This window comes from Catharus ustulatus, chromosome 3 (genome assembly GCF_009819885.2).
Source record: "Catharus ustulatus isolate bCatUst1 chromosome 3, bCatUst1.pri.v2, whole genome shotgun sequence".
Classification (NCBI taxonomy): Eukaryota; Metazoa; Chordata; class Aves; order Passeriformes; family Turdidae; genus Catharus; species Catharus ustulatus.
In genome coordinates, this window is record NC_046223.1 from 68,655,825 (window position 1) to 68,683,357 (window position 27,533).

General features: G+C 39.8%; 2 protein-coding genes across 10 annotated transcripts; one reads left to right on the top strand and one right to left on the bottom strand.

Annotated features, from left to right (window-relative positions):
* LOC116993589 (calcium homeostasis modulator protein 5) lies at nt 1-22,319 on the bottom strand. 8 transcript variants are annotated; one of them, XM_033054384.1, is made up of 6 exons: nt 10,658-10,721; nt 6,363-6,554; nt 5,596-5,742; nt 4,760-4,877; nt 2,054-2,294; nt 1-1,281 (listed from the first exon to the last, which is right to left on the bottom strand). In XM_033054384.1, the coding sequence occupies exons 4-6, from the start codon at nt 4,792-4,794 to the stop codon at nt 877-879; spliced, it is 681 nt and encodes a 226-aa protein (XP_032910275.1). In that variant the 5' UTR covers nt 4,795-4,877; nt 5,596-5,742; nt 6,363-6,554; nt 10,658-10,721; the 3' UTR covers nt 1-876. The 8 variants fall into 8 exon arrangements, with proteins under 8 accessions (XP_032910275.1, XP_032910274.1, XP_032910272.1 ...); XM_033054383.1 differs by lacking the exon at nt 10,658-10,721 and adding an exon at nt 8,358-8,445 and having other exon boundaries at nt 5,596-5,724; XM_033054381.1 differs by lacking the exon at nt 10,658-10,721 and adding an exon at nt 8,358-8,445.
* TRAPPC3L (trafficking protein particle complex subunit 3L) lies at nt 8,571-27,533 on the top strand. Of its 2 annotated transcripts, none has more exons than XM_033054389.2 (5): nt 8,571-8,653; nt 10,499-10,596; nt 13,216-13,315; nt 22,645-22,830; nt 23,872-27,533. In XM_033054389.2, the coding sequence occupies exons 1-5, from the start codon at nt 8,612-8,614 to the stop codon at nt 23,989-23,991; spliced, it is 546 nt and encodes a 181-aa protein (XP_032910280.1). In that variant the 5' UTR covers nt 8,571-8,611; the 3' UTR covers nt 23,992-27,533. The 2 variants fall into 2 exon arrangements, with proteins under 2 accessions (XP_032910280.1, XP_032910281.1); XM_033054390.2 differs by having other exon boundaries at nt 23,905-27,533.

Below are 27,533 nucleotides of genomic sequence, written 5' to 3' on the forward strand. Positions count from 1 at the left end.
TTTTACAAAATTCAGTAGTTTTTAATTACAGTAATATTCATGGGCCCAGTGTACATATAAATTAGTTTACAGAGGCAAAGTACAGACTGAGATTTTTCCCATCCTCATTTGCTATTTGTACAGTAAGCAAGCACACAAACACCTTGGAGATTAAGTATTTCCAAATAGGAGACTGACCTTGCTATTGCTTTCAGCCAGAACACATTTCAAGTTAGTTTGCCATATATCAAGTGTTTGTTCATGCAGCTGCTATGTGTTACACTCCTCCATCATGTGACTCAGTGGGGATTTTATCTCCCTATCAGAATTACCAACATTGAAAGTTCTCTCATCATCGTATCTAAACTCAGCCTTTGATGATAAAATATCCCCATATGCTACTATAGTTCCAGACTTAACTAGTAGTTAACTCAGTGTAGATTACTTATATAATACAAAAAAAATAATGGGTGAGGAGAAATTAGTAATTTCTGCTAGGTGTCACTATGGAAAAACTGGATAGCTGCCCTTGCTCTATACAGAATGGACAAATTAATAGGATCCAATCAAGGTCTACCTCTTAAAGAGCCTTTGAATGGAAAGAAAAAAAACACATTTGTAAATAACTTTCTCAGTACATACTCATCCTTTCAGCACAACTATTAGTAGGCAGAGAGCTGAAGCTTGAAATAGCCCACCTAATCTAGGCATAGATCACCACATCCCTCAGGAGTCAAAATGCCATCTAAAAGCAGGTGCTAAAGGATTACATTAACAAGATGCACTCACATAATTTATACATCAATGTCATACTATATTGACACATTCCAGCTCGGGTCTGAAATAGAGCTAGACAGGTTCCTGCTTTTCTGCAAAGTATTGTGGGGGCTTGGATCTTCAGAGCTGTGTTATGATCCCAGGGTCTTCGTCAATCCTCAGATACTTTCCACTTGCACGCTCCTTGAGTGCCCAGTCATGGAGGAGGCTGTAATCATAGTGCTCCTCATCCACTCGTTTCAGAAAGGCCAGTCCAGAAATGGCCTGCCACTCCTTGAGAGATGGAATACGAATTTCCTTTACATTCTCACTTCCTGGGAAAAAGCCAAAGAACTTCCTTACATTCTGCATGGCATAGAGCCTGGAGTGCTGGTCTGTCGCCTCATCAAAGAGCTCCTGCTCATTGTGGACATAGCTGCTCCAGTATCTGAAATGTAGAAAGCTGAGTGGCGAGAAACAGCTTGCCAGGCAGTAAGAAAGGAACACAGTGATGACTACCACAGCAATCAGAAGCCAGCCAGCCACCTTACCAAGGGGAGGAAAAAAACCACAAAACTGTTAGAGCTGAAAATACAATGATAACTTTTGAAAATCCATACGATTATCTTTGCTTGCTTTTCCTAAGTAATAGCATTAACAAGGTATAAGCCTGGAAAGCATCTGTTACCACCAAACCCAGTCCATACCTACTGAATGCAGCCATGTAGTAAAATCACTTGTTCCTTTCCAGGTCAAGAAAGTTCTGTTGTGCAGTTTTAAGAATACTACTTGCTCAGCTATTATTGCTGCAAGATAGGCCATGCAGGTCCTAGACTATATTAGTTTATAGCCTGTTTAAAAACAGTTTTCTCTGAAATGACAACTTAATGTTTCCCCTATTGTTTGCCAAGTATGCAAACTTTCAGAATTGAGTCTGATCTAAACCCCAAGATTTTACATAGGTTTACATGATACTCTCACAGCCTGGGCCTCTTTCATTTCTTCTGCTTTAATGAAGAAACTTCATACCCTCCCTGGCTCTTAAACTTCCATTTATCTTACTTAATATTAGTTTTCAGGGCACCACACAAGTAAGAATATAGCCTCAGGTAGCAGGTAACAAATGGAACAAATAGATACAGTTATTTATGTACCTAAAGTTCAGTTTGACTTAAAAGAACAAGCTTCAAAACACACAGAGACTTAGCACTCAAGACAGAGGACGCTGATCTTGTTTTATCCTAATGCTTTGCCTGCTGAATTAGCTTCACCTCTCATCATCAGGGTTACAGGCAGCAGAACAACAGGAGTTACTCACTTGTGACTGGTACCGGAGGAGGAGAATCACTTCATCTCTTGCCCGGGTCAGCTCTGGAGGAACCAGCTGACTGCAGGGAAATGTAGCCAATATCCTACTGCGCTCACTAGCGGTAACGTTAGGAGCAGCTCCATAGTAATACCCAGGAACATACTCGCTCACAGCACAGATATAATACGAGCCATTTATCAGGGTGACTGCAAGCCATGTGACCGGAGCAACCAGTGCCCTCCCAGTGATGCTGCACAAGACAAAGCAGACCAGCTTGCATTTCAGCAACCAGTTTGATGAAGTCACCCTCCCAAAATGTGATCTTTTGCCCATAACCAGCCTCCAAGTCTGGTTGTTCAGGGCATAGCCAACAATCAGAAGGATCAGTGCAGGCACTCCTAGGAAAGCCAGCCCATAGATAAGGTTCTGTCCAACATGACAGGGACAGCTGAATGTGAAAAAAGAGAACAGTTGCTGCCCACCAATTGTCAATATTGCAATTATTGCATTGGCAATAACAACCTCTTTGCCTTTTAGAAAAGTTAACCACTTTGGAAGAAAAGTCATTTTAGATCCTATTTTTTACCAAATTCTTTTGATTTGTCAGCACTAGCTTTTAGCTATATTTAACTAGTGTTAATGGCAGAGTAAACACCAACAGCTTAAAAAGTATATCACTAAACAACACCAAAAAACCCCCTACTAGTCTTTCCCCTCCCACTATTTTCCAGTGTCTTATTTGCTGGCTTTAAGTATGCTTGCAGACATCCACTGATGTGTTTTAATTGATTCAGTAATTTATCTCAGCTGTTCTGGAAAATTGAGCTTTTTAGGCTGTTGTGAGCTCTGCCAGCCTGTTGCTAATTGTCTGAAATTAACAATAAATTCCCCCACCTTTTGGATGACATGCAGTGCTGTCAAACTGATGGCTAACCTGTCAGGGTTAATTGCCAAGCTGTTTGCTAATCAACAGTAATTAGCAGAAACATGGCATGAAACTAGGGGAAAAAGAAAAGAAAAAAAAGGAGCCTTCCAGCTATTTTTCATGAAAGATCATCCAAACAAATCCTTGGCAAATGGACTGATTTTTTTTTAAATGAATATTTCCGCTTTAAAATAAACTTATAAAATATTCCATGAGTTGCACAGTGTCTGGAATCCCAGTGCTATTTGCATTTGATGTCAGTTTTGGGGCAATTCATTGTCCAAACACTGGAGGTTGAGAAGTAGTTAGCTGCTGGATTATGAGAATTTTAGTGTTTCACCTGTAGGTGGCAAGAAGCTGGCATGTCTTTTCCCTACCGCGCTGAATGTTTCCTTTGGAAAGTTGGTTGGGCATTTGGTTTTGGTTTTTTTTTGGAGGGGGTGTTTGTTGTTTGGGTTTTGGTTTTTTTGGGTAGGTTTTTTTTTTGGTTTTTTGTTTTGTTTTGTTATGTCAAGCCAGCTGGTATTTATATAGCATGCTTGTGATTACAAGTTTTAAGATTTTCTACAAGTATAATCAGTCCTATTGCACAGACAGAAATAAAATATTTCAATTAAGCATTTCCATAGCTGGCTTCTGGATATTGGTATATATGACATTTCATTCTTGATGATTTTTATGGATTGCGTTTTTTCTACGGTCACAGTATCTAGTAGTTCTATGCATTGCATAACCTAGGCTGATCTGAATATGCAAATACTTGTGTTTAAGTACTGAAAAGTCTGACAGTCTGTCATATAAACATTCTTACCAAGAAAAGAAAAAAAAATCTAGCCAGAAAGTTTATGGGGGAATTTGCCTTTGCATTACAGATGTCTATCTCCAGCACGTGTGGACTGGGTTGTGTGATATAATAGTGTCTGCAAAACCTCTTCTCTTCCCTTGCAGAGAGGGTTGCTAATAATAAATTTGACCTCAAAAAGCAGTTTTAGAACCCACGGTGTCTGCTTGGATGGCAGAGACAGTCTCTCAGCTGTTGTCCACAGGGGCGGACACCCACTTGTCTCGTCCCCAGTCACCATAGGAGGAAGAGGTCCTTGCTGGTAACTGACTCTCAAACAATGTGACTCTGTTACACAAAATCAAAAGCAGGGCAGAAACATGCTGAAACATCCAGCAGCACTTTGTCACAGCTTTTCTGCAACTTGTTAAGTTCTTGGTTGTTTAGTAAATTAAACTATTAAAGAGTAATAGCATAGTGAAATCCCAGAGCTGTCTAAATATTGCTGGTTTAAACCTTCATTTTCTTTCAGTATCCCAGGATTTTCAGTAACTTTTTTTTGGTATTAGTGGTACTATATTTGAAAAAAAATAATCTGTGAAATAAACTGATCAGGCTATTACAAAATTATTTTATAAGAGTCTTCCATTATGCCTCAGTTAATTTTAAAATTTCTGGTTGATTCCTTCTGAGATTTCTTTTGGAACCTGTATCTTTGTTTATAAGGGAGGAAGGCTCTTCCAAGCATCACTTGTTTACTCAAGAAACACATTAGATGTGAAACTGAAGTGGTATCCAACACTGAAATATTAATAGTCAGCCTAAGACTGTTGAATGAGGTAATTTATACAATCAATACAACAACTTTGTACTCTGCATTTTCATTCTTTGGCATTTGCTTTCATGCTCTGCTGTAAATGATCCTGCTGGGTCATCCTATTATGGAACAAATTACAGAGTAGGACCCAATTAAGAGCTTGGGTGGCACATCAAACCTTTAAGTACTTGCCTTTGCAGAGGAACCCAGGGTCCTGAGGTAGACATTTAGGCTCTTTATCCAATTTCTAGGATGAGTTAGGACTGGATGCAATCCAAAATACCACTACCTGAGGTGATAGCTGGCTAGCCTGTGAAGCAAAATGATGCTTATAGCTGACATCTGAGGCAAATTGGATCCATGAACAAACCTTAGTCATGGTTTTGCTTTTCATATTGCAGGACTCCGTCAGCTTGAACTCACTGCCAGTAACCTCACTTATGAGAAGGAGACTTTTTAATATATATTTTTAAAGGAGAATAATTTGTCATTTCTTTTAAAACATGGTTGTTGGAATGCAGATTTCACTTTCACATACATAGCAAACAGTTTTTATGCTCCTTTTTTACTGAAATAAAGCAACTATGGCAGAATATGGCAGATTGGTTTCAGCTCCCTACTCCACCTGATCTAGTAAAATCTCACTCACTCATTTCTTTCTTCCAAAAGCTCAGTTATTATTAGTGATGAGCTGTGACTACGCTGCAAAGAAGCTGTGTTCTCTTTTCCTGCCATAGTTCTACTAGTTGCACTTAGTTTTGCCAATATTTATTGAATCAAAAAAACACCAGGATTATGTTTTCTAATAGCCAGGGAAAGGTAGGGAGGAAGAGCAAAGTGATCTTTTCCGTCTGAAGTTTGGAGGAGGAAACTGAATCTTGGTCTCTCTGGTCCTGCACATGTATTTTAATCACTGAGTTAGCAGTCAAAAGGCCAGTGTTCTGTGGCTCCTCTAGCTGCATTTTGAGTTTTATTTTGCATGGATGCAAGCCCACCAATGCATTTTAGAAAGCATGGTATGGAAGTACCTGCATGACAGATTTCCTGTGGGAGTAGAAGGGAGCGCTGCCCATGTCCTGTGATCTGCCAGGTCACAGTCTGGATGCAGGCTGCCAAGTCATTTTCATGGTCTCTGGCCTTTGGAGAAGTTCCTGTCTCTGTAATCAGGACAAGCACTGATGAAAAAAATAATAAGCTTTATGTTAAGGGAAGAATAGAGGACTGTTAATGATTTTTTTAAAACTTACATATTTCATTTTAGAATTCAGCTGTGCATTATAGGCAAATATATGAGATTTTAGGTTCCTACAGAGAGCAGAAAAGAGGCACTCATCTCAAAATGCCCTCTTGAGAAACATAACCTAACCAAGAAAGCTTCAGCAGGTCAAACTGAGAATGCTTCCCAGGTAGGGCACTACAGCAATAGCAGTGCTTTGTTTGGAAACATGGTCAGAGCAGCAGCCACAGTGGACTTTTAGTAAAAGCACTCATGTGACATGAGAAACCTGTGTTCAAGTACTTTTTTTCATATAGCTTCAAACCCTCAACACCTACTTTCTTGTGATTTGAAAGAATTCTATTTTCTGTTAGAGAAAATTTAAGGTCTATCCATCTGGAAAATGGGGAGGAAATACAAAAGCTGTATTTTACTAATTTGGACACCCACATCTTGTGGTTAATGCATTCTTGTTTTGGCTCAAAGAATTTTTTCACTTTTTTTCTTTTTTTTAGGCTTTCTAATTAGTCAGTATCTAATTTATTATTTACTTCTGTGTTGCACTTATCATGTACTTACCTCTACAGGTATCAGCCTTCCCATAATAGCCAGTCAATTGCAAGAGGCAGGGTGCTGGTACACACTTTTATTTGTGCTTTTGAGTTTTGGGATGTATTTTGTGATTGTTTTTTGGTTTGATAGGAGTGAAGAGAACTGGTGCAGTAAATGCTCAAGCACTGTGACCTTGGGGCTGAAGGCTAAATTTCTCTCCTGAAAAACAGGACAGAAAGAGAGGTGCAGGGTGATTCTAGCTTTCTCACTATTCCAATTGCCTTGGATTACTAAGAAGTATATGTTCAGGATTAAAACAGGTGCCAGATATGTGCCTACCTCTACTCTTTTCACAGGGCTGCAAGACACTCCACAAAGGACTTGTTTCCCTCACTGTAGCCATTGAATCCCCAGTTTATTTGGCACACCATCTAAGCTTTGTTTTCTCAATAATGTGCAAACCTTTATGAAATGTAGTACATTCTGCTCAATACATAGCAAGGTATGTGTGAATATACTGGTGTACACACATGTATTTTTCAAAGGATGTTGACATGTTCTTGCCATGCATTGCACTGTCTGGTGCACAGGGTTCCCTCATGATTATGGTATCAATAATGCAGGCTGAAGTAATTAATCCATATATATCCTGAACCAGATAAATAAAATTGCACTCATTAGTAGTCTTAAGTGCTTTGTGGTGGGTTCACTGAAGTTAAATTATGCTAATTATAGTAGTTTACAGGGGTTTTTTTTGTTGTTGTTTGTTTGGGGTTTTTGTTTTTATTTTTTGGGGTTTTTTTAATGTGATGCAGTACACTTTCTTGTGGAATATGGGATTACACTTGCAATGTGAGGCATATTTGGTGCTTGTCGCCAGTTGGAGACAATCAGAGTAACATCTCAGACTCAATTTAGAAATGCAAGTAATTATCTAGAGAATTGTAATGCCTTTAAAAAATTGTTTAAATTTAGACATGAGAAGTACCTACAATAGTTTCACTTATAAAATGGAATAAGGTTTTACAGGGTTAGAAGAGCACCTGAATAAAAAAAATATGGAAGAGGCTATTACATGGTAAAATTATCAATACAAGTTCATTCTGTGTAAAATAAAAGCAGTTAGGATGAGCTTTACACAGAAAAAGCTGAAAATTCTTTTATCTGTCTTATTTTTCCATGTTGAATTGTGTCATAACTTCAAACTACCATTTTTAAAAGTGAACTAATCTTCTTTATCCCAAATAAATCACATCTGAATGCTTTCTATGTATCTGGAGTAGTAAATATCTGTAATTTTACTCTAGCACTGGATCTATTAGTTAAAAACTTAATAACAGCATGGCATTTAGAGGAGGTGATATATTTTTACTTCCTTTCCTGAGAGGACTTGAGAGGAATGTGTGTGCAGGTAAATCCTATAAGGAATGACAACTACCTGATTTATTTCTAAATTCACCAGTGACCATAGTTGAAGTTAATTGCAAATCAAAGCTACCACCATGTAGGCCAAATTTACCCCAGGGGAAAACAGGTGAACTAAGCCTGGATGTTCATTGCAAGAATATTAAGAAATAGGGACTGTAACAGGTTAAGAATGATAGAATATCCCCTAGGAACATTGTTAAAGTGCTATTTGCACAAGCTGGCAGCTGTACAGGTACAGAATTTATTCCTCTGGGAAGCTGAGTTCTCTCTATCTGTCCTGGCAGCTTTACACCAACATGGTGGTAGCAGTGCCTTAAAAGCCACACTTCCCCAGCTTAGGCAGGCATTAACTCACCAGACAGAGCTGGCAGAAGACTACAGCTTCTTTAAATTGAAAACAATCAATTTTTATTTTCCTTGTACAGCAGTATCTTACAATTGTGTTTTTATTCTTCAGAGTGGAAGTTTTTGTTAGCTCTCCAAACACCAAAGTCTGATACAAACAACAGAATAAATTTACTGCCCCTAAAAATGTAAGATTAGTCCTGCCCTGTTTACTTCCCGTGTCTGTTAGCTATGTATTTGATTACAAACCTTTCCTGTGGACAGAGTGATTATGTTGTGGTCAGTGGCAGATTTCTTGCCAGTCAAATTCCTCCCAAAGGGCTCGGTGCAAGCAGAGAATAGGAGGGGCATCAGCAGCATTACAGACTGCAGCAAACACATCTCATGCAAAAGACAGGAGAGCAGAGAGGAGAAAAGAGAAGAGGATTGAGAGCAAATGATGCTGCTTGAGGAACAAAAGATATAAACTGACAATCAAATACATCAGGAGTTACACAAGCAACATGTCTCGGTCACCAGGAAGAAAGCAGGAGAACCACAAAATAGTAAGTAATTTTTGTAATGTGTTATTTAAATTTTGCATGGAGTAAGAATAACCCATTATTTTATTGATGTACTTTATACGCTCTTATTTCTGAACAATCTGAAAGTACTGAAAGGATAGGGATAAGATTGGTGGTACAAGAGCAAAGCTGTCGGCAGCATTTATGGCTGCTATTCCTAATGCTGGGATTCTGCACAGGCTTGGGAAAGAGGAGCACAAAGTTTCTGAGACTGCAATCTGTTCAGAAGCAGAAGTCAAACTGCTTCAAGTGTTTATGGTCTAAGATACAAATGCCAGATAAGTTTATGTACATCTGTGGTTAGATAGTCATTCAATGAAACACAGAGAGAAGGAGATCTCTGTTCTGTGCTTGAATGGTTAGATTCCACAAAAACCTTTCTTTGGGAGTTTAGAGCCTTAGAGCTTTCTGTATGGTGAATGGTGATTTTTGACAGGAATTGGGCAGTGGAAAAATTCCAGAAGGCTTTAAGGCAATGTTGTATCAATTTCTGAAATGAGGACAGAGGTGTCCACTGAAAAATAAATGGAAGAGTGTAATATAATTACAGTTAATGTACTTAAGTTTATGGTCAAAAAGTGTTCCAGTGGTTTGCAAGTGTGGCTGATAAATTTGATTACGTTGATATATTATGTTTAAGATTCTCTGAGGTAATTTTCCTGTTGCAACGGAGACTTTTTGCTGAACAATAATAACAAAACAATACAGGACCCGTATGACATCCATTTACACCATTGAAAACTTGTTACTGAGAATTTGGCCAGGAGTATAATATTATTTTAAACAGAAGTTATCACTATAATGAGTTTGGAAAACGGTTCTGCTTAAGATTTTGAACAGTGACTTGTTAAAACAGCAACACTGATTAAACTCCAAACTTCTGATGCAAAGGAAACAGGAAGAAATCTTTCCACCAAGCTGTTCTTACTTTGCTGTTCTTTGTGTGATTTCTTCTATTGTTTTTATTGGTATTTACTCCTATTTTTCCACAGGCTAGAGACAAAAAGCAGCTCTGGTCTGACACATGCCACAGGGCTGTAGCACTTCTTTTAATTAATTCCTGTCCAAGAAGTTTAGTAGGAGTCAGCCTAATCTCGCACTTAAAGGCCAGCTGCTACTCCTGCTAAATACAGAGTTCTGCAGTGCATGGATGTGATCTGACAGGGCAGGGAGAGAAGGAAACTCTCCTCCAGACTGGTGCATAGCTGCAGACCTCAGAGTAGTGCTTGTGACAGGATCAGTGCAGAGATGCACCTTTGGCATATCCAGTGCTCTCCATGTTCCTTGGGCAAGGGGCTGTAATCCTCACCATCCCTTCATCTTGTTGTTATTCTTTACACTTGTGCTGAATCATAGTATTTTTTTCATTATTCTGAGCTAAATTTTTATCTAATTTTTACTTTTTTGGAGAAAGCAGCTAATGATTTGAATCAGATCAACCCTACCTTTTGAACTGTTGTGCCTACTGCAAAAGGATTAATAGCTCTTTTTCTGCTTCTGTTTGTTATTATTCTTGGGTGGCACTTGACAGCATTTGTCAATCCAGCATACCTACACTCAAGATGGAAGAATTACTGATGATAGTAACTCTCAGTATACCAAGAAATGGTACTTCTGACAAGCAAAATCCCTTACAAATTCAAGTAAGGATCAATATAGATTCTATAATGCTTGAAATGTGAATTTCAGTGATTATGCATCCATGGACAAAAGTTTCTTTATTAATTTAAATGCCATTTTTTCTTGCTTTAAATGAGCAGCAGCTCAAAAATATGGAAAAGTTGGATTTTAGTTAGCTTCATTTTAGATTTTTATGTTTTCTAACAGAGCAGAGAACTTTTTGTACTCACATATGGGGCTTTGGTAGCCCAGCTGTGCAAGGACTATGAAAAAGATGAAGATGTCAATGCCTGTTTGGATAGAATGTAAGTACTGCTTTAAATGTTCAATTTTATCCATAATGCTATTTGCTTACATATATATTACCTTTCAGCTTTTTGTTTGTTATCTCACAAGTTCCAGCATTCAGTCTATGGTTACAAGGAAGTCAGGGAAAAGATTCAATATTCTGTCAACAGAAACAACACCAATTTGTGAATTAAGATCAACAATTAGCTTTTTAATTCTCTGAGGAAAAGTGTCAGGAGTGTTTTCAGAGCTTACACTTGTTCCTTGCTAATCCTTTAGTTATGCTAATTAGTAATATAATCTTCTTAATTTAATATCCCATACCCCTCACTGGATTAGGGACAAATGAGCCTCTCACCTTTAAAAAAAAACATACAGCAATGAATGAGCACAAAAGGTCACTGACGGTGGATTTTTACATGGATTGCCTCCTTGGAAAATTAGGATCCAGTGTTTAGAAACTCTGTCATCCTGACTGAGATTTCTAGGCATTACTACCATAAAAATAACAGTATAATGGAAAATCAGCAAGGACCAACTTTTTAGCTGGTTAACAAGAACATATAGTAAAGGCTTTGGCAGAACAGTAAGGCTTATCTTTCTGGGCAAAGTGGACATGCAAAATGGATTTACAAAAGTCACAGTGGACAGAATATGCTGACCACTTTACTATTAACCTGAAAGTTTGCAAACTAGCTGTAGTCCAATTACTATCCATGCAAGTAATTTTCAAAAAATCATTATTTGAGAAAAAGAAAAGCAATTTATTCACAAACTTATAAGGGATAACATCCCTCAGATACTTTTTTATATTCATCTCTCATTCAGCTCTGGGGAAAATCATAAATTTAAAAAATGCATAGGCTTCTTCAGTGATGCCATGTACTAGAGAGCAGTTTTGGAAGATGTGGAGACAGATTTTTGTCCTTACGTTTTCATTATTGCAATTGTTCCTGTAAAATCTTTTTGTTTTGAGGAAGACTTGATAATACAATGACAGGTTTCATTAAAACAGTGTGTTCTTTACTTCTCTGATTATGAAACAGCCCAGCTTCACAAAGAAACCATCTCAGCAGACAGCAGACAGATGTAACAGGTGGGGACAGTGTACTTATCTCTCTCTCTATATACAAGTATAGTCTGTAGTGAGAGGGGTGTTTTTCACTGTACAGTTGCCAAGTAGCAGCTTACCAGTCTGTTATTAATTTGACTTTGCAAATCTAAGGCATAAAAGCTGAAATGTGTCTAAGTAGTCTCGCATGTCACTAATACGTACCTTGGTAAATGCTGATGACACATTTGCCAATGTTGTTGATATAGATACTTAGGCAATAGATAAATATTTAATTGTTTCTAGACACATGACATACTGAAATTTTAATCTTCATGCTGCCAAACCCACTTTTTGGTCCTGTCATCAGCTCACTGTTTGTCTTCTAGCCAAAGATGTTGTACACAAATGAGTAAGAAACTCTGCTGAGTTTGGGCTACTTCACTGAGGGTGTAGGGCCTCCCACAAACAAGCAGAAACTGCCAATATCCACATAACTGAGAAAGAAAAATTTCCTAAAAACATTTCTGAGCTGAGTACCCATTCTTGTATAACATTTGTGTCAATCACTTTCCATTTTTCAGAAAAGTTTGGAGTCACAGCTGTTTTGCATATGAAGAAGTTATTGACCTTTATTACTGTGTCAGAGTTAGGAATGAATATTTGTTTTATAAAAATTCTATTTGCTTCCATCCCTTTTTATTTGTTTTTTAAAAAAATTGTAGTATTTTAAACACAAAATGGAGGTGGTGGTGGTGGTGTACCAAAACTCTGCGTTTGTTGTGGAAATGAGCGATGCAGGGACCACAGGAGGGTGAAAAGCAGTGCTCTTTATTGCCAAAAACCCAGCCTTTTTAAGCAGTTACCTGGTTACCAGTTTACATCATTTTAAGGAACACCAAGCCCAAGTCAACTAAGCACCACACAGCATGATGTGGACATGTGGCAGTCCCACAGCACGGCTCTCACATCTCTCATGTTTCTCTACCCCTGTTCCAGCTGAGCCACCCTCCCATAGTTCCAGTCCATTTAGCCTAAGTAACAGGCCAGGGCCATGTTACCCTTTATAAAGCCTTATCTATCAGTAGCAGTTGTTAACTAACAACTTCTGGATTTTTTTCTTGTTAGATGAAGGGAGATATCATGTTAGAAAAAATGATAAACAGGTAATTGCAAAGGAAGAGTGAAAAATGAGGTGAAGAGGTAAGAGGAAAAAGTGAAAGAGATCAGGTGTGATCTTCAGGTCCTCCTGGGCACCTGAATGCTGCAGTGAGGGTGCCCAGGATTTGGTGTCTATATGTATAGACAACGTTCAGACAGTGCAGACAATCCATATCATCCTTGCCAGGAGTACCATGCTTAAAGAAGTATGATTCCTTAAATGACTACATGAACAGCAGTCCCACTGTGCTGCAAAATGTGGCAGAAAGAAGAATGTAGACCAGCAAAATGTGTTGTCATTAAAGTCATTCAATTAGGATCATGCAGCTCTTTTGCTGAGGAAGTGCAAGAGACGCATTAGGGAGATAGCAAGTAGAAAGAAGTTGCCCATTTAAAATGTTGCCTTTCCTTGTTTCCTCCTTAGGGGATACAGCATTGGCATAAGGCTGATTGATGACTTTTTGGCTCGTTCAGCTGTGAAAAAGTGCCGCAGTTATTCTGAAACTGCAGACATGATTGCACAGGTAAATAAAATTTGCATTTTTTTAAGCATTATCAAATTCACTGGTCTTAGCTTAGAATCATATATTCCCTTCCTTTTTTCTCTTCCTAGGAGCATAAGTCTTAACCATCTCATATTGGTGTTAAATTTCGATATTTTTACTTCTGCCATTTGACTCTTCTTATCATCACCATAATTATCCTAGATACCTTTTTTCTTTAAAATGGTGATATTAAGAATAAGCTGCAGGATTTTCTACAAAAACAAAAATCTCAGTGGTAGCAAAGAAGAACTGTAAGAAGGGAAAATGAGAGGAACATTTTCCTGACTACCCACAAATCTAATAATAAAATTAAAAAGATAAAATCAGAGCATGTACTTTCACCTGCTTTGATGGAAATTTCCCTTTTGTGGAGTAGCTGTTCACACATCTGTCAGACAAGAAAGATACAGGTTTCTAAAGATGTACTTTTGCCCCCACGGGCAAGTTAGAATTCCTGTGAATTTCAAAGAGAAATTTAAATAAGAATGATATATAACAGCTGAACTGGGGTAAAGGATCCAATGGAAATGGTGAAGACAGCTGAATGAAACTGATGAGACAAGCAGCATTTCAACCACTGTTTTAAAATACACTGCCTCATTTTTAAAAATGATACCAGGCTTCAAAGTCACATTTTTGTTCACATTTACATTCTTCTTCAGGTGGTATATCAGTATTTAATTTTCACATATATGTCAGATACCTGGTTTTCTGGGTCTTATTCCTCATAGTTCCTTCCTTTATAAATACATTATTAAAGTCGAACCATCAGTCTTAAGTACAGGGTGTTCAACAGCAAAGTACAATAAGAAATTAACAAGGAAGAAAGATGCTATTTCTCTGCAGCTTGTAGTTCCAAAGAGACTTATTAAGAGAAGTTAAAAATTACTTGGAAAGATTGGAACAAACATTAAAGCACACACTGTCCCTTTGAAAGACTGTTTTTAGCAAACTAAAAGGAGTTCTGTAGTAGTTCTGTAGTAGGAGTATAACTTTTCTGGGGCAAAATGTGATATGGATAGCATTTTCACATTTCTTTGGCAAAACAATTTTAAAATAATCTTCAAGCACATTTGTCTGAGTCACATACCAACAAAACATGTCTAAAGTGACCCAGTAAGCTACTGCAAATACTCTATTGAGTAATTATTTTTTAGTTTTTAGTTCAGAATCATGAAGGTGTTTACATGATCTCCTTAACTCTTCAGCAGGAGTGTTCCCAGCCAGGAGAAAGTGCTTAAATACTTAACTGCATTAAGTCTTCAGAGGTATAAATCTGTTTGAGAATGAGTAAAACCAGTTCAAAGTTAAAGTAATTAAGACAGTTAAGCAATTCAAGCCAAAACTCTTGTTAACATAGCTGTTATCCTGCAGTTCTTTGGGAACAAAGAAGTCTGTAAGATCAGGCTGTGGGTGTTCCCTGTGGAAATGGAAAGAGATGAAGCAAAAGAAAGAGAACATAAAATGAGGACTACAAAGCCAGCTTCCCAGAATCAGAAACATTCAATTCTGGAGGAAAGGTGCACCAAAAGTAGTGACTGGGAGTTTCAAACTTCCACTACTGGTTCGGATTGCAAAGTCTGGGCTTTACTACTGCCTTATACTGGCCTGGAGAAGGGCCAACATATTTTGATGAGGAGCCAAAGTGAGCCCTTCTGCACTGAGTTCCCATGATGTTCACTGACTTCTCATGTTGGTCCTGTGACTTGGCATGGTTACAGTTGGGATCGAATTAAAAAAGTGGTGAAACAGGACATGTAGGCTTTCTGGCAAATTGGGGTAAAATGGAAACCAACTGAGGAATGATACAAGGAACAAAGCCCAGCTGAAGAAGTAATATCCAAGATGGGATTCAGAATGTAGATCTGAGTATAACTGAGGATTACTTTTGAAATGGGGTTGATATTTTTTCTCTATAATCCCCCAAAATCAAATTTTAAATTCAATTTCTCCTCAAAGGACCTTGATGTAATTGATCTGATCAAATGAGTTGCAAAAACCAGCTTCTGGTTTTAGTTCTAATGTTTATACTGCCTTCTCTAGCACCAGGAGGTGCTTGTGTGTGCCAGAGGTGGAAGCAGCCCAACCAAACCCTCTGGTCCACAGCAAGCTGGTGCTGGCTCACAGGCTCCACTGCTGGATTAAACAGTGCTGTGCCTAAGGATAGATCTGTTCCTGAAAAGCAGTGGCTGCAGAGATGGGCTTTATTGTGGACACTCAGTACCTCACCACCCTGTCCAGAGCTGTGGGACCCAAGAAGTCCTTCCCATTGTCATGGACAGTGCTGCCACACAAGGTCCCTGTATATTGACATATGGCCAGTTGAAGGTCTGACAGAAACTGGCAGAATTTATGAAGCTGGTAAATGTTGGTTTTCAGACCTCAGCCGGGAGAGGGAAATGCATAAGTAGGTTGCTGTGCTAAGTAATAGAGTTTACTGTGGTAGACAGTAAACAGAACATTGAAGTGCTGCACTGTGGAGAGCAACGAAAAGTTCAGAAGAGAAGTTTAGATTCAGCAACAGATGGCAAGACCTTTAAGATAGCTTCCTGTTTCCAAATACTGAATGGAAAAATACTAAGAATCAAAAGTATGCTAGCAAAAATGTTGTTTTGGCTGCCTTTCCCTTTTTAACCAGACTAATTCTAGTCCTTCTTTAGTCTTTCTATTATGCTGTCTGAAATTTTGTTTTAATTTTTTTAACAATCTATACTTACTTACTTGATGTCATGACTTATGCATGAAAAGTTTGGTAGTGAAAAGTCCCCAGTAGTATGTAGAGGAACTGATACGTTAGTGGCTTCCTAAATGTTTCAGTAATTTTAGACTGTGTTTAAGCACCATCAAAATGTTAATGATTTTTATTCTTGCTGCTTGAGAGAGACGGAATGCCGGTTGAGACTTTGAAAAAGGGCAGTGATACATTTTTAATTCAGACTGCATAGATCTCATTTTCTCATTAAGCAACATATAATGTCATAGATTTGCAAATAACATTTTCAAAAGTGAGATTGGCTTTATATGGGAATCATTTTGGTGGTAAGCCTACGTGTCTAAACAGAGATTCTTTTTTCTTCCACTTCATAGATTAAAAACAAGACAGATTTATGGAATGTAAATTTTAAACCACCTAATTCATTTTACTTTCTAGTCTTTTGAGTCACAAAGACTGAAAAGACCTTGTTTTATCCTCTGAGAGGCTGCAAGTGGTAGTTTTGAAGTAGTTGCTGACCAGTTTTAGCCTGGTTTTAAGAAAAAATCATTTATATTCATTGAATTGCTTATCTCTGCACTTAAATTATTGTTCATGCCAAGACATTTTGACAATTTTCACTTTATAGCTTTGCAATGTGGCCTTAATTTGGTGATCCATTGCAAACCAGCTACTTTTGCATAGTTTTCATGCAAGTTCTCTTTTACACAGGAATTTTTAACAATAGAAGTTGGATGGATTCATCATACAAAATACAGCTGAAACTAAACTGAGGGCTTAGCATGATTTAAAAGTCTTTATTCTTATAACAAAGACTTCAAGTTTCATGGAGCAGAAGATGTGTAGTGGAAGAAGAGCTAAGAGAATTTTAGTGACTAAACTGAGGGAGAGAGCCCAGAGAATTAAACAGAAGTTCCTGTTTTCTTGTATACTCATGTTTTGATGGCTATCACAATTAATGCAAAATCTGAATTTTCCAGCAGAAAGTGTTGATCTTGCTGTTTGTTTTTATTTGTTGGGTGTTCTTCTATCTCTCCAGTTTGTTTTTGGACAGCATTGACAATAATATGTCCCTTTCTGAGCTGCCCTGGTAGCTGCTGAATTCAGGGACAATGTTGACAGAAAGTAGCTTTTGCAATAGCCCCTTGAAGGACTAAGTTAAATTTGCCAAACCCACATTTCAGTTGGAAACATAGGGTCAAACTGGCTGTTATTTCAGCCTGTTTTTGTAGAAGTATTCTAGGATCCCCATGGAAATTGCATTAAGTCACAGGCACTTTGGTAAGATCTGTGTTACACAGGTCTGGGAGTGAGGAGCAGTGAGAGATGGGCTCCTACCAGACACACTTCACAGCACAAAGTATCCAGCAGCTGCTCTAGGGGGTGGAGACACTGTCAACATGAGTTACCTGCAAACCTGAAGCAGGCAAGGAGGAGGAGAAGGAAATTCACCTTGGGTTTGCCCCTCCACAATAAAGTAGAAGATAGGGCTGGTAAGTGCTGCCATTTAAAATGGCCCCGGGTACTCAGGTGCAGAGTCCTTAGCTTTCTTTTGAGGGAATAGGGGACAACAAAAGCTCTGAGTGGGCTCTGTCCTCCTACCCTTCCCTGTACCAGCTATGCTTTTGACTCTGTGTCCCAGCTATTATATCACACTGGGGGCCTTATCTTTACATCAACCCAGTTGTTTCCCGTATTTCTTTGATCAACTCATTAACCTACTTCCTGTCCTCCCCATTGCATCCTTACTTGCTTTGATTTTCTGAGGAAGGAGGTGGAGACAGTTTTGGAAAGGGAAGTTTGGCCCTGGCAGTGGGGCTGTCCTGTTAGGGGGTGTGTTGTCTCCCCTTGCTTGCAGGGAGGAGGTGAAATGGGGCTGGACAGAAGATGTTGGGACAGTTCTCACAAGGAAAGATAAAACCAGACAAGTAGGAAGGGTCATATAGCCTGGAAGCAGGTAGATGCTATACCAGGAGAGGATCCTGGGGAGAAAATAGCAGGCACAGTGTCAGACATCTGCTGTTGGCACTTTGGTTTTGGCAATGTTGCATCTGTGCATCAGCTGCAGCAGGCTCATCTATGCATCTAACTTGTTGTAAGTGCTGCTAAATGGGTCATCTAGGACGAAAGAACTTTAAAACAGTGTCTTGTCACAATGTCACAAGTTCTTGAAAACATAAGGAGAAAATTCTAAGCAGGGAGTTGAATTAGCTCTTGTGTTTTATTTTATAAAGAGTAATGGTCTGTATATAGCTGCTTTTACCTGCTGGAGAAGCCCAATGAGTATGAGAACAGCTAGGCAGAATGTCCTGGTTTGTTGAGAAGACCATGATTTGAGCACAGCAAAACTGATTCTTTGCAGGCTCAGAGAGACTGGCAATAAAATGCTGCACAAAAGCCTGCCCAACCCCCCCCAGGGAAAGTACGTAATTTTGTTATTCTTTTATACAGCACTTGCAAATACTCTGAACACTCTGAGAGCCATGTGATGAATTCCAAGTGGGTGAGATAAAGCACAAGGCTCTGGGGTGAAATGCATTTGTCAGAGGCGCTGACTGTCCAGTTGCTTCACCTGCTGGCTCTTCTTGCTCCAGACACTAAGTTTTCCTAGGATATTCAAAAAGAATGAAAGTCGGTCTTCTGCAAATATATTTTCTTGTCTTAAAAATTGGAATTTCCTTCCAGACTCTCTGTTGTACACTGGCTGCAGGCCCAGAAACAACAATATTACATAGCACTACAGGCTGCACCCAGTGCCTGAAACTCGCTCAAAACTAGGACTTTATATCCATACAAAGGGAAGGTCTAGACTGGGAGCTGATAACAGGGAGATGTTCTACAGATGTAAAATATCCAAAGGCAGAGAAGCCTTGAGGTGCCTCAAAACAAGGCTGTACCTGCAATTAGCCTGCAAATGACCTGGACAGAAAACCTTTACTTTCTGCGTGCTGTCAGCCACACATAACTTGCTATTATGTTCACACACTTTAAATGACTTTACTTGTTGATAGTCTCTTCATTTACATAGGACAAGCACACTATAGCACATTTTACATAGCATATTGTTAAAACCCTCTCGTAGAAGCCATTATTAATTTCTTTGTGCTGTCAGCTCTTGCTGCTGAGCCAGTGACATGAATCCTGGGTGCCATGGAGTACTGCAGTACTTTTCACTCGTGTAGGGAAATAATTTCATTACATCATTTTTGGAGCAAGTATTTAACTGGGAGGAAGCACGATGAAGAAAGATGCCATTGTGAAAAAATATAGATACAAAACCAGCTAGAAGTATGCCATATTAACAGGATATAAAAAAGCTGAAAATATACTTGGTCTATGGTATTTCCCTTCTGTCCGCAAGGTCCAACATTGTCTCTCTTTCCTCACTGATTCCTTTCTGGCCTTCTTCAACTAGCCTGTGAATCGTGCTATAATGCTGTTTGCTGCTGCTGAAAGAGTAGAGCTGGGAGGCATCTTCCCATGCCTGGAAAGCAGGCAGGGAAATGGGTTCTGGTTCCTTGTTTTCAAAAAAGCACTTCAGGTTTCGCTCGCTCAGCTTGGTGGCATAGAGCTGGAAAATCTGCTCCAGTTGCTCCTTCTCTGTCCCCTCATACACTCTCCAGAACATCTGCTGGAGGTGGCTGACTTTTGACTGGCAGCTGGCACAGCAAGTGGTTAGCAGGGAGAGGAGAGCTGCGGTAACTATCACACACCAGCCTAAAATCTGGGAAGGTAAAAGAAATCAGTTTCAGATTAAAAAAACACAAGAGAAAATGCTACTTCCTTCCAACACAACAACTGCATTAATTAACCAACATCACTAAACTTCTCTTTTCTGTAGCAGCTTCAGATTTTGACAAAATTCTGTCAAGCATATTTGATTAAAAAAAATCTACTTCCAGAATTACTTCCTCCGCAAAGGGAGAGAGTGGAAAAATGTGGTGGAAATTGTTATTGTGTGATGTTCTCCTCTAAGGAGACCAGCGGTGTAAGCACAATTTTTTCCTGCCTTGTGCCACTGGCCTAGCCAAGAGTTTTACTCTTTTACTCCACTGCAGTGTGTAAACAGAACAAAACAAAAAAACTCAACAACCCCCCACCCCCCAAAACCGCAGTAATATATGTTTTCAAACAGTGGAAAAAGTTCCAATGTGGGACAAATATTCTACTTTACTTTGGAGAAGGAGAACTGCATCCTTTCTCATATGAACTCTTGCACTGATGTTAAAAAAACATAGCCACCAGTAAAAATCTGTATTTAGCTGATGGAATATAGAAAGTTTCCTCAGGGAAGCCTGTGAAACAGAGGAGCTTGACAAACAGCTATTCTTAGGAACTGGTGTGGAAGAGCAGGCAGAGTTTTCCTTTATTTTTCCCAATCACTTTCTACTGACTAATGATTTTTATGGGTATAAGAAAAATCACTTTCTTTAGCAATTTTTCACTTTCTTGCAGCTTGGAAAATGTACTTGTATATTCTCATGCTAAAACTGAGTCCCTGGTCTTTCACTAGTTCCTATACATACAACTTAAAGTCTTAAGCACTATCTGCTGTTGCCTTCTAAAACTATCAAATAAATTCCTTTGTTTGCAGTGCAGTCTTTTTCCTGTTTGCATGAGGACTTGAAAATAAAACCAGCTCTTGGAAAGGAAATTGTTCCAGATGGATACAATTCCTGACAAAAATTTGCTGGCTCCACAGAGTGTTTTCCCTTTTCTGTAACATTTTTTTTATTATTCTCTCCACCATTTTGATTTTCTGCCTCTGAATTTATTTGCATTACAATGCAGAGAGCAAAACTCTACTGCACAAATACTGTAAAATACAGTAAGATCTCAGCTTTTCATGATCTGCTTTCTTTATTGTTTCTCACTTCCTCCAAGCAGAACAAAAACATGCTCACATTTAGCATCATGAAAATGAGGAACACAAATAGAAACACATTATGTAAGCAGTCAAAAGGTATTTCATTAATACTATTTTCCAGAATTTTTCTACTGTTAGTGACCTAAAATTTCTTGATCACAACGATTTAAAATAGGAGAGTATGGCATGAATTTTTTTAATAGGACAGACCCCATACTTCAGCCTCCTAAACAATCCAGCTGAGGTTTGGTATTTTTTTTCCTCTTTAGAGCAATCTCCATTCATGAAGAAAGCTTTAGGTTTTCTGATCTTACTGACCCCGCCACCTGTGGGGACCCCTAAGAAATATGGAACAGCCCAAACTGAACCAAAAGATGGATTGATTGCATTTTGCAAGGCTGCCAAAACATTTGTTTACATGAAGCCAACAGTTTTAACATCACATCTGACATCAGGATCTTCCACAGATAAATCACAGCAGCAGTACAACCTGTATAATGCTCTTTGTTTATAATTTTTCTTACCTGAGACTGTGCTTGAAGTGTTCTTTTCAGTTCGTCACTCTCTGAAAAGGGCAGGGAGCTTTTGTCACAGGGTACCTTGTGTAGCTCTTCAAAGCACTTCTCCGATTTTCTGTGACAAGCTGCGTGTAAGTAGGCAGGATTTTCCAAGCCACTCATGGCACATTCGTAAAAAGTCCCGTTGAGCAAAGCCACGGAAAGCCACATCACCGGGGCTACCAGAGCATTTAAAGTGATTTGTCCAAAGACGTAAAAGAAATGGCAGACATTCCCTCTGGGGAATAGTTTCCTAGGATTCACCCAGCAGCCTGTAAAGAGTTTCCAGGTCTTGCTGTTCAAGAAGTATCCAATAACTAGCAAAACAAGAGCTGGCGAGAAAAGGAACACCAAACCGTACCTGAAGTTTTCACTGCTGCAAGGGCATCTGAAAGCAACAAGAGAAAACACACGTTCACCTCCCATTGTCAGCAGCGCCATAAAGCTGTAACCTATGGCGGTTTTCCGGTTCATAAAGAACTTGAGGATTGTTTGGAAAGCATCCATGTCTGATACTCACTGAGGAGGTGGAGATGAAGCCGGTTTCTCAGGCTGGCAGCGGCGTGCAGCAGGGCAGAGCCGTGCCGAGAGCAGCAGCGCGGCCGCCCCCGCCCTGCCGAGATAACGCGCTGATGTCAGGGCTGGATGCGCTCGGCGCGGACGGGGCGCATCCACAGCGGCGTTCGGGGGGAGGAAAGCAGGCAGAGCTCTGTCTAACCAAATACGCTTGCACTCTTGGAGCTCCTGGTCTTGTGCCTTTAAGTGGCTGCAGATGGAGATCAGAGTAAAAAAGCCATACACGCTCGGCCAGTTGCAGGAGACCTTAAGCTGTGATTACAAAAGCTGCTGGTGAGGTAGTGAACGACCTAATATAGATGCTAATGGTCCCGAGGGAGTATGACATGACTGAAAGCAGACTGAAAGCAGACGAGCGATAACACTAAAACCACTTTGTGTGGGGCTGTAAATGTAGGAACATCAAAGAAGAACAGCTCTCTGCTTTCCTGGAGCATCACATAGCTCTAGATTTGCATTGCTGGCTCAAGCTGATCACAGAAGAGACAAATGTACCTAGATTTCTAGCCTGTCTGGCTCTACCCCTTTTTTCTTGGGGTTTCACCTCTAGTTTGCACGCAACACATTTAAGCAGGAGCGTTTCATTCTTTCGCAGGTTGCTTTCAAGATGTACCTTGGGGTGACCCCTAGCGTAAGCTGCAGTAGTGCCACAGGGAATGAATTCTCCCTAATCCTGGATAAAAACCCACTAGTGGACTTTGTGGAGGAGCTGCCAGCAGAACGAGCATCACTTTGCTATTGTAACCTCCTCTGTGGGGTGATTCGAGGTGCCTTGGAAATGGTAAGGAAGTGCACATATGTTTTCTCCATTTTTGTTAATTCACAGAAGTGCAGGAAAACAAAATCACTTGTTCAGATAAAAGCAGGAAATACAGTATTGTTTAACCTCTCGAGTCAAATGTCTATATTTAGATAAAAGAAGACAAGGTTGATCCTGGATCCCCAGGTAGAGAAGCACGTGGATTATCTCACCTCCACATTGTCACTGCCTGGCTGTTCAGGATGTTCAGTGGCTGACTTGGGTGCAAAAGTCAGGTGGGATCCTGGGTTACCTGGAAGCCAGGTAACACTTAAAGTGGAGGGACAGAGGGGCTTGTTGGGTTCCTCTGCTGCTCCTGGAGCCTATCACACTTCCCTGCACAGCTGTAGCCAGTAGTAGTCATCCGTGATTTTTTCCAAATTTATCAAGATAAATAGTAGTCTCAGGTTACCATGGTACCTGCTGAAAGAGAGAACAAAATGTGGATGAATGTAATGTTAAAACTTAAGCATCAGAAGTGTATCAGATGGCAATCCAAATTTTGTTTTTAAGGTTTTTTGCAAAGAAATAAATAAAACGAATAATTTGACAATTTCTGACCTGTAGAGCTTCTTGAGGAAGATTACTTTTGGGCTGCTTTATGTTTCTGTCAGTATCCAATTTGGCATATATCTTATATTTCAAGAGACAAAAAACTCAACCCTGCAGTGTTACATATATACACCAGTCTCAGAATTATAGTATCTGATACAAGACTAATCAACAAAAGTATTATAAGTCTTATATGACTAGAAAATTCTGTGATCACAAAATCATCAAGTATGCAATTTAGGGTCTCAGAAGAAAGCAGACCCCTGGGTAATGTGCTATATGAATTCCAGTGTCTATAAACTTCCTTTGTGTTAGTTATGAAAACTATTTTAAAACAATTTAGATATCTGTTTCCTATGAAGCCTGTGGAAGGGGGTCCTCTTGTGGTAAGAGAGAAAGAAAAAGTTCATTATACCAGAGGAGGGTAGAAATGTGGGCATTTCTTAACTGACCAGACCTGATTCTTTCTAGGTTCACTTAGCAGCAGAAGTTTCCTTCCTTCAGGACAGGCTGAAGGGCGATGCTGTGACAGAAATAGGAATTACATTTTTAAGAAAGCCTGAAGACAGAAAGCACAGAAGGAATAAATGAAGGAAATACTGGGAGAAATCCTTGCTGAGGGATATTTTGTGCCTTTTGTTTCAGAAGAAGACAGGGTAAAAATGGCTTTGCTGAGTCAGCTGCATCAGTCATCTGGTCAAACCGTGAAGAGAGCTGGGCAGTAAAGAGGAGGGGCAGGGCAGAGGAAAACAGTGTTAATTGTCATGACACAGATATCAGTAAAAATGATCTAAATGATCTGCCCTTCCTTTTTACATACCCAGGCTCTTGAGCTTAATGGAAGTTTTATCTCAATATTTAGTGTGTATAATATTCATCTGTATACCAACTGTTTTCAGGTATGTTGTGTGACCTTTGAAGTGTTGTTTGTCAGCAATGTTTCAAAGCATGGCTGCTAAAGTTGCTTTATTTCCCTGGCTGTGTGTGGTTATCCATAAAGAATTCATCTTCTGCAGTTGCTGTATGCAGTGTCTCACTCACAAGTGCATGTTTTGATGTGTAATGCTTTGCTATTCATCGTCCTCTGGACATCCTGGACATCCTGCTGTCTTTGAAACCAGAGAGGGATGGGTCTTCACTGATGTCTGGAGCTGGTGTTCTTTCCAGCTCTCCAGGCCCCACATACAGTTTTGCTGGCACTCCTGTTCAGTCCTGTGCACACACCAGGCTACAGCACTCTGACAACTGCAGTGATGTTGTGGCTCTCCAAGCTGTGGGCATTTTCAAACCAGTCTTCTCTCCTGAGCACTGATCTTGTGACCAAACTGAGCAAAGCATGATGTATTTAATGTGCAGCCATTGTGAATCTGTATACCTGCTTAAGGAAACTTGAATAAAAATTCTGAGATTGCCACACAACTGGTTTGTGATTGTGTTTTCTGCTCTTACCTGGCCTTTACCACCTGTTGAACATCTTCCTCTTGGCAGTGGACTTGTTACCACAGTATGACTGGGAAGCAGAGAAGGAGCAGCCTCAGAGAAACCCAGATGATAGGAAATGTTTAAAGTTGTTTGGTGTAATGCAAGATGTCTGGATAAGGGTTGGATGAAACCCCAGGTCCTAGCACATCACCATACCCTAAAAATCCAGCTTACGCTCTTCTCACCAAAATGCTTGTTTTAAACTGAAATACCAATGACTAAGTTCAGTGTAGCCCCGAGTTAACTCTGATTTTATCACTGTGTTTTGTACCTTCTTCTCCTATTTTTTCCTCAGTCTGTTTACATCTTCATCGTGCTAAGTGGGGACATCTCTTACCTTGGGCTCACTCTCACCAGACCCGTACAGTCCTCATGATAATGTCTCTGCCTTTGTTTGTCTTAATAGTGTGGTACAATGGAGCTTTAAGTGAGCAATTTTGTAGGGAACAAAAACTAAACTATTTGTTACCCATCCTTGGTCTCAGTCCAACTGCTGCTACCTGCTACCAGTAAGAAGTGGCAATGTGTATGTGTAACAAATGTTATAACCAGCAACAAGTTTGCCTGCCTTTTTTTTCCTTAATTATTATTACTTTTTTCTAAAAAATTAGAGCTGGGAGGTGTTATGGAATTTGTCTGATTTCACTGCCTGTGCAAGAGCCCTCAGTGGGGTTTTTGCTGGTTATGGCCAGCTGGTTGAGATGGGCATGTGGCTGTTTATTGGCAATGGACATTTTTACTTTTTCCAGCGACACAAACCAAATATTCTCTTTTGAGACTGAATAACCTTGAAAGTGAATAAACTATACTGTCCTTGTTTTCTTACAGAATTACAGAACCACGAGGGTTGGAAGGGACCTCTGAAGGCCATCTAGTCCAACCCCCACCTCCCGACAAAGCAGTGTCATGTGGGAGAATGGTTTGTAAGGATAGTGCTGAAGGCAATCTCCCCCAGTGAATTATGGCTGTACTAATTATCAAAGAGTGAAAACCACCTTACCAGCCAATAAGAATGGGTATTATAAAAAAGTTGGTTAGCTAGTTAAGAGATTTTTACTGGGGCTGCAGTTGGAGCTGGAGTGTGCTGCAGTTGGAATCTGCTGGCCATGCTGTGAAGAGGAAGGGTCATGTGGTTGTGCAAGGGACAGACAAGGTAAGATTTGGTGAGAGGGACAGGCAGGGTTAGGCAGTTGTGTAAGGGACAGGATGGAGTTAGCTGCTCATACGGAAGGAAGAAGGAGGAAGAAGGAAGAGAGAAAGAGAAGGAGTCAATGTTGCATGGAACTACCTGTGAGAAGTCTATAGAGAGAAGACATGAGCTTTTAAGATAATAAGGCACTGATGCTGGTGTCAGCTGTGCCTCCACCTAGAGCAGGTGACACAGGAACACATCCAGGTGGGTCTGGATTGTCTCTGGAGAGGGAGACTCCATGACCTCCCTGGGCAGCCTGTGCCAGTGCTCTGCTACCTTCAATGTAAAGAAGCTCTTCTCATGTTGAGGTGAAACTTTTTGCGCTTTAGATTGTGGTAATTGCTCCTCCTGTTGCTGGGCACCACTGAAAAGTCTGGCACCCTCCTATTGCCACCCACCTTTGAGAGCTATTAATGACATCTTCTCTCAATCCTCTCTTCTGGACTAAACAGACCCAGCTCCTGCAGTCTTTCCTCATGAGGGATGTTCCAGACCCAAATCACCTTTGTGGCCCTTCTGCTGGGCCCTCTCCAGTAGCTCCTTGTCTTTCTTGTGCTGGGGAGCCCAGAACTGGACACAGCACTTCAGATGTGACCTCGCCTGGGCTGAGTAGAGGGGGAGGATCACTTCCCTTGACTTGCTGGCCACACTCTTCCCAGTGCACCACAGGACACAGTAGTCCTCTTGGCTACAAGAGCACTGCGGGCTCATAGTCAGCTTGTCATCCACCGAGACACCCAGGTCCTTTTCTACAGGGATGCTCTCTAAGAGGTTAGCCCCCAGCCTGCACTGTTACTCTATATCATCGAGTTCCTTGGAAGGAAAAGAGCACTGAGCAAGTCAGTGACTCTGATGAGTATTTTTAAAAAATTCTTTTCTACATGCAGGACTAAATCTTGTTTTGCCTTCATGTGTTATATTTTTAGTTTATAGTGAGAAAGAAGCTTCCAAGGTTATTATATTAAGCTAGTTAAAATAGACTCTTCCCTTCTTCCTTGCTTGCAAAATGAATAACTTCTTGGGATTCCTGTCTGTCTGAATAATTTCTGAGTTTATGGTGTAGAAAGAATTTCTGGGAGAAGTAAATGGACAGCCCAGACCAAACAATCTGACTTGCATATCAAAAATGCTCTCTTAAACAACAGCTTTTCAGAAGAAAAGTGAACTTTATTATTCTTTGCGTAAAGCTTGTATCTTTATTTCTTATAATATGATAAGAATATTACTACTTTGATTAGAATATTACTACTTGCTAATATGGACTGCAGGTTTTTAATGTCCTTAAATGTATGAATGTGCTTTTAATGTTTGTTAATATATAAGCTTCACCTACATTGTCATGTTATGCATGAGGCTAACCCCTCAAGCTAAATTTTTTAATCTACAGCTTGCTCTAAGCTTCACTGAAAGTTTCGTTGTAAAGAGAGAGCTAATAAACTAAGCTGAATTTCTGATCAAA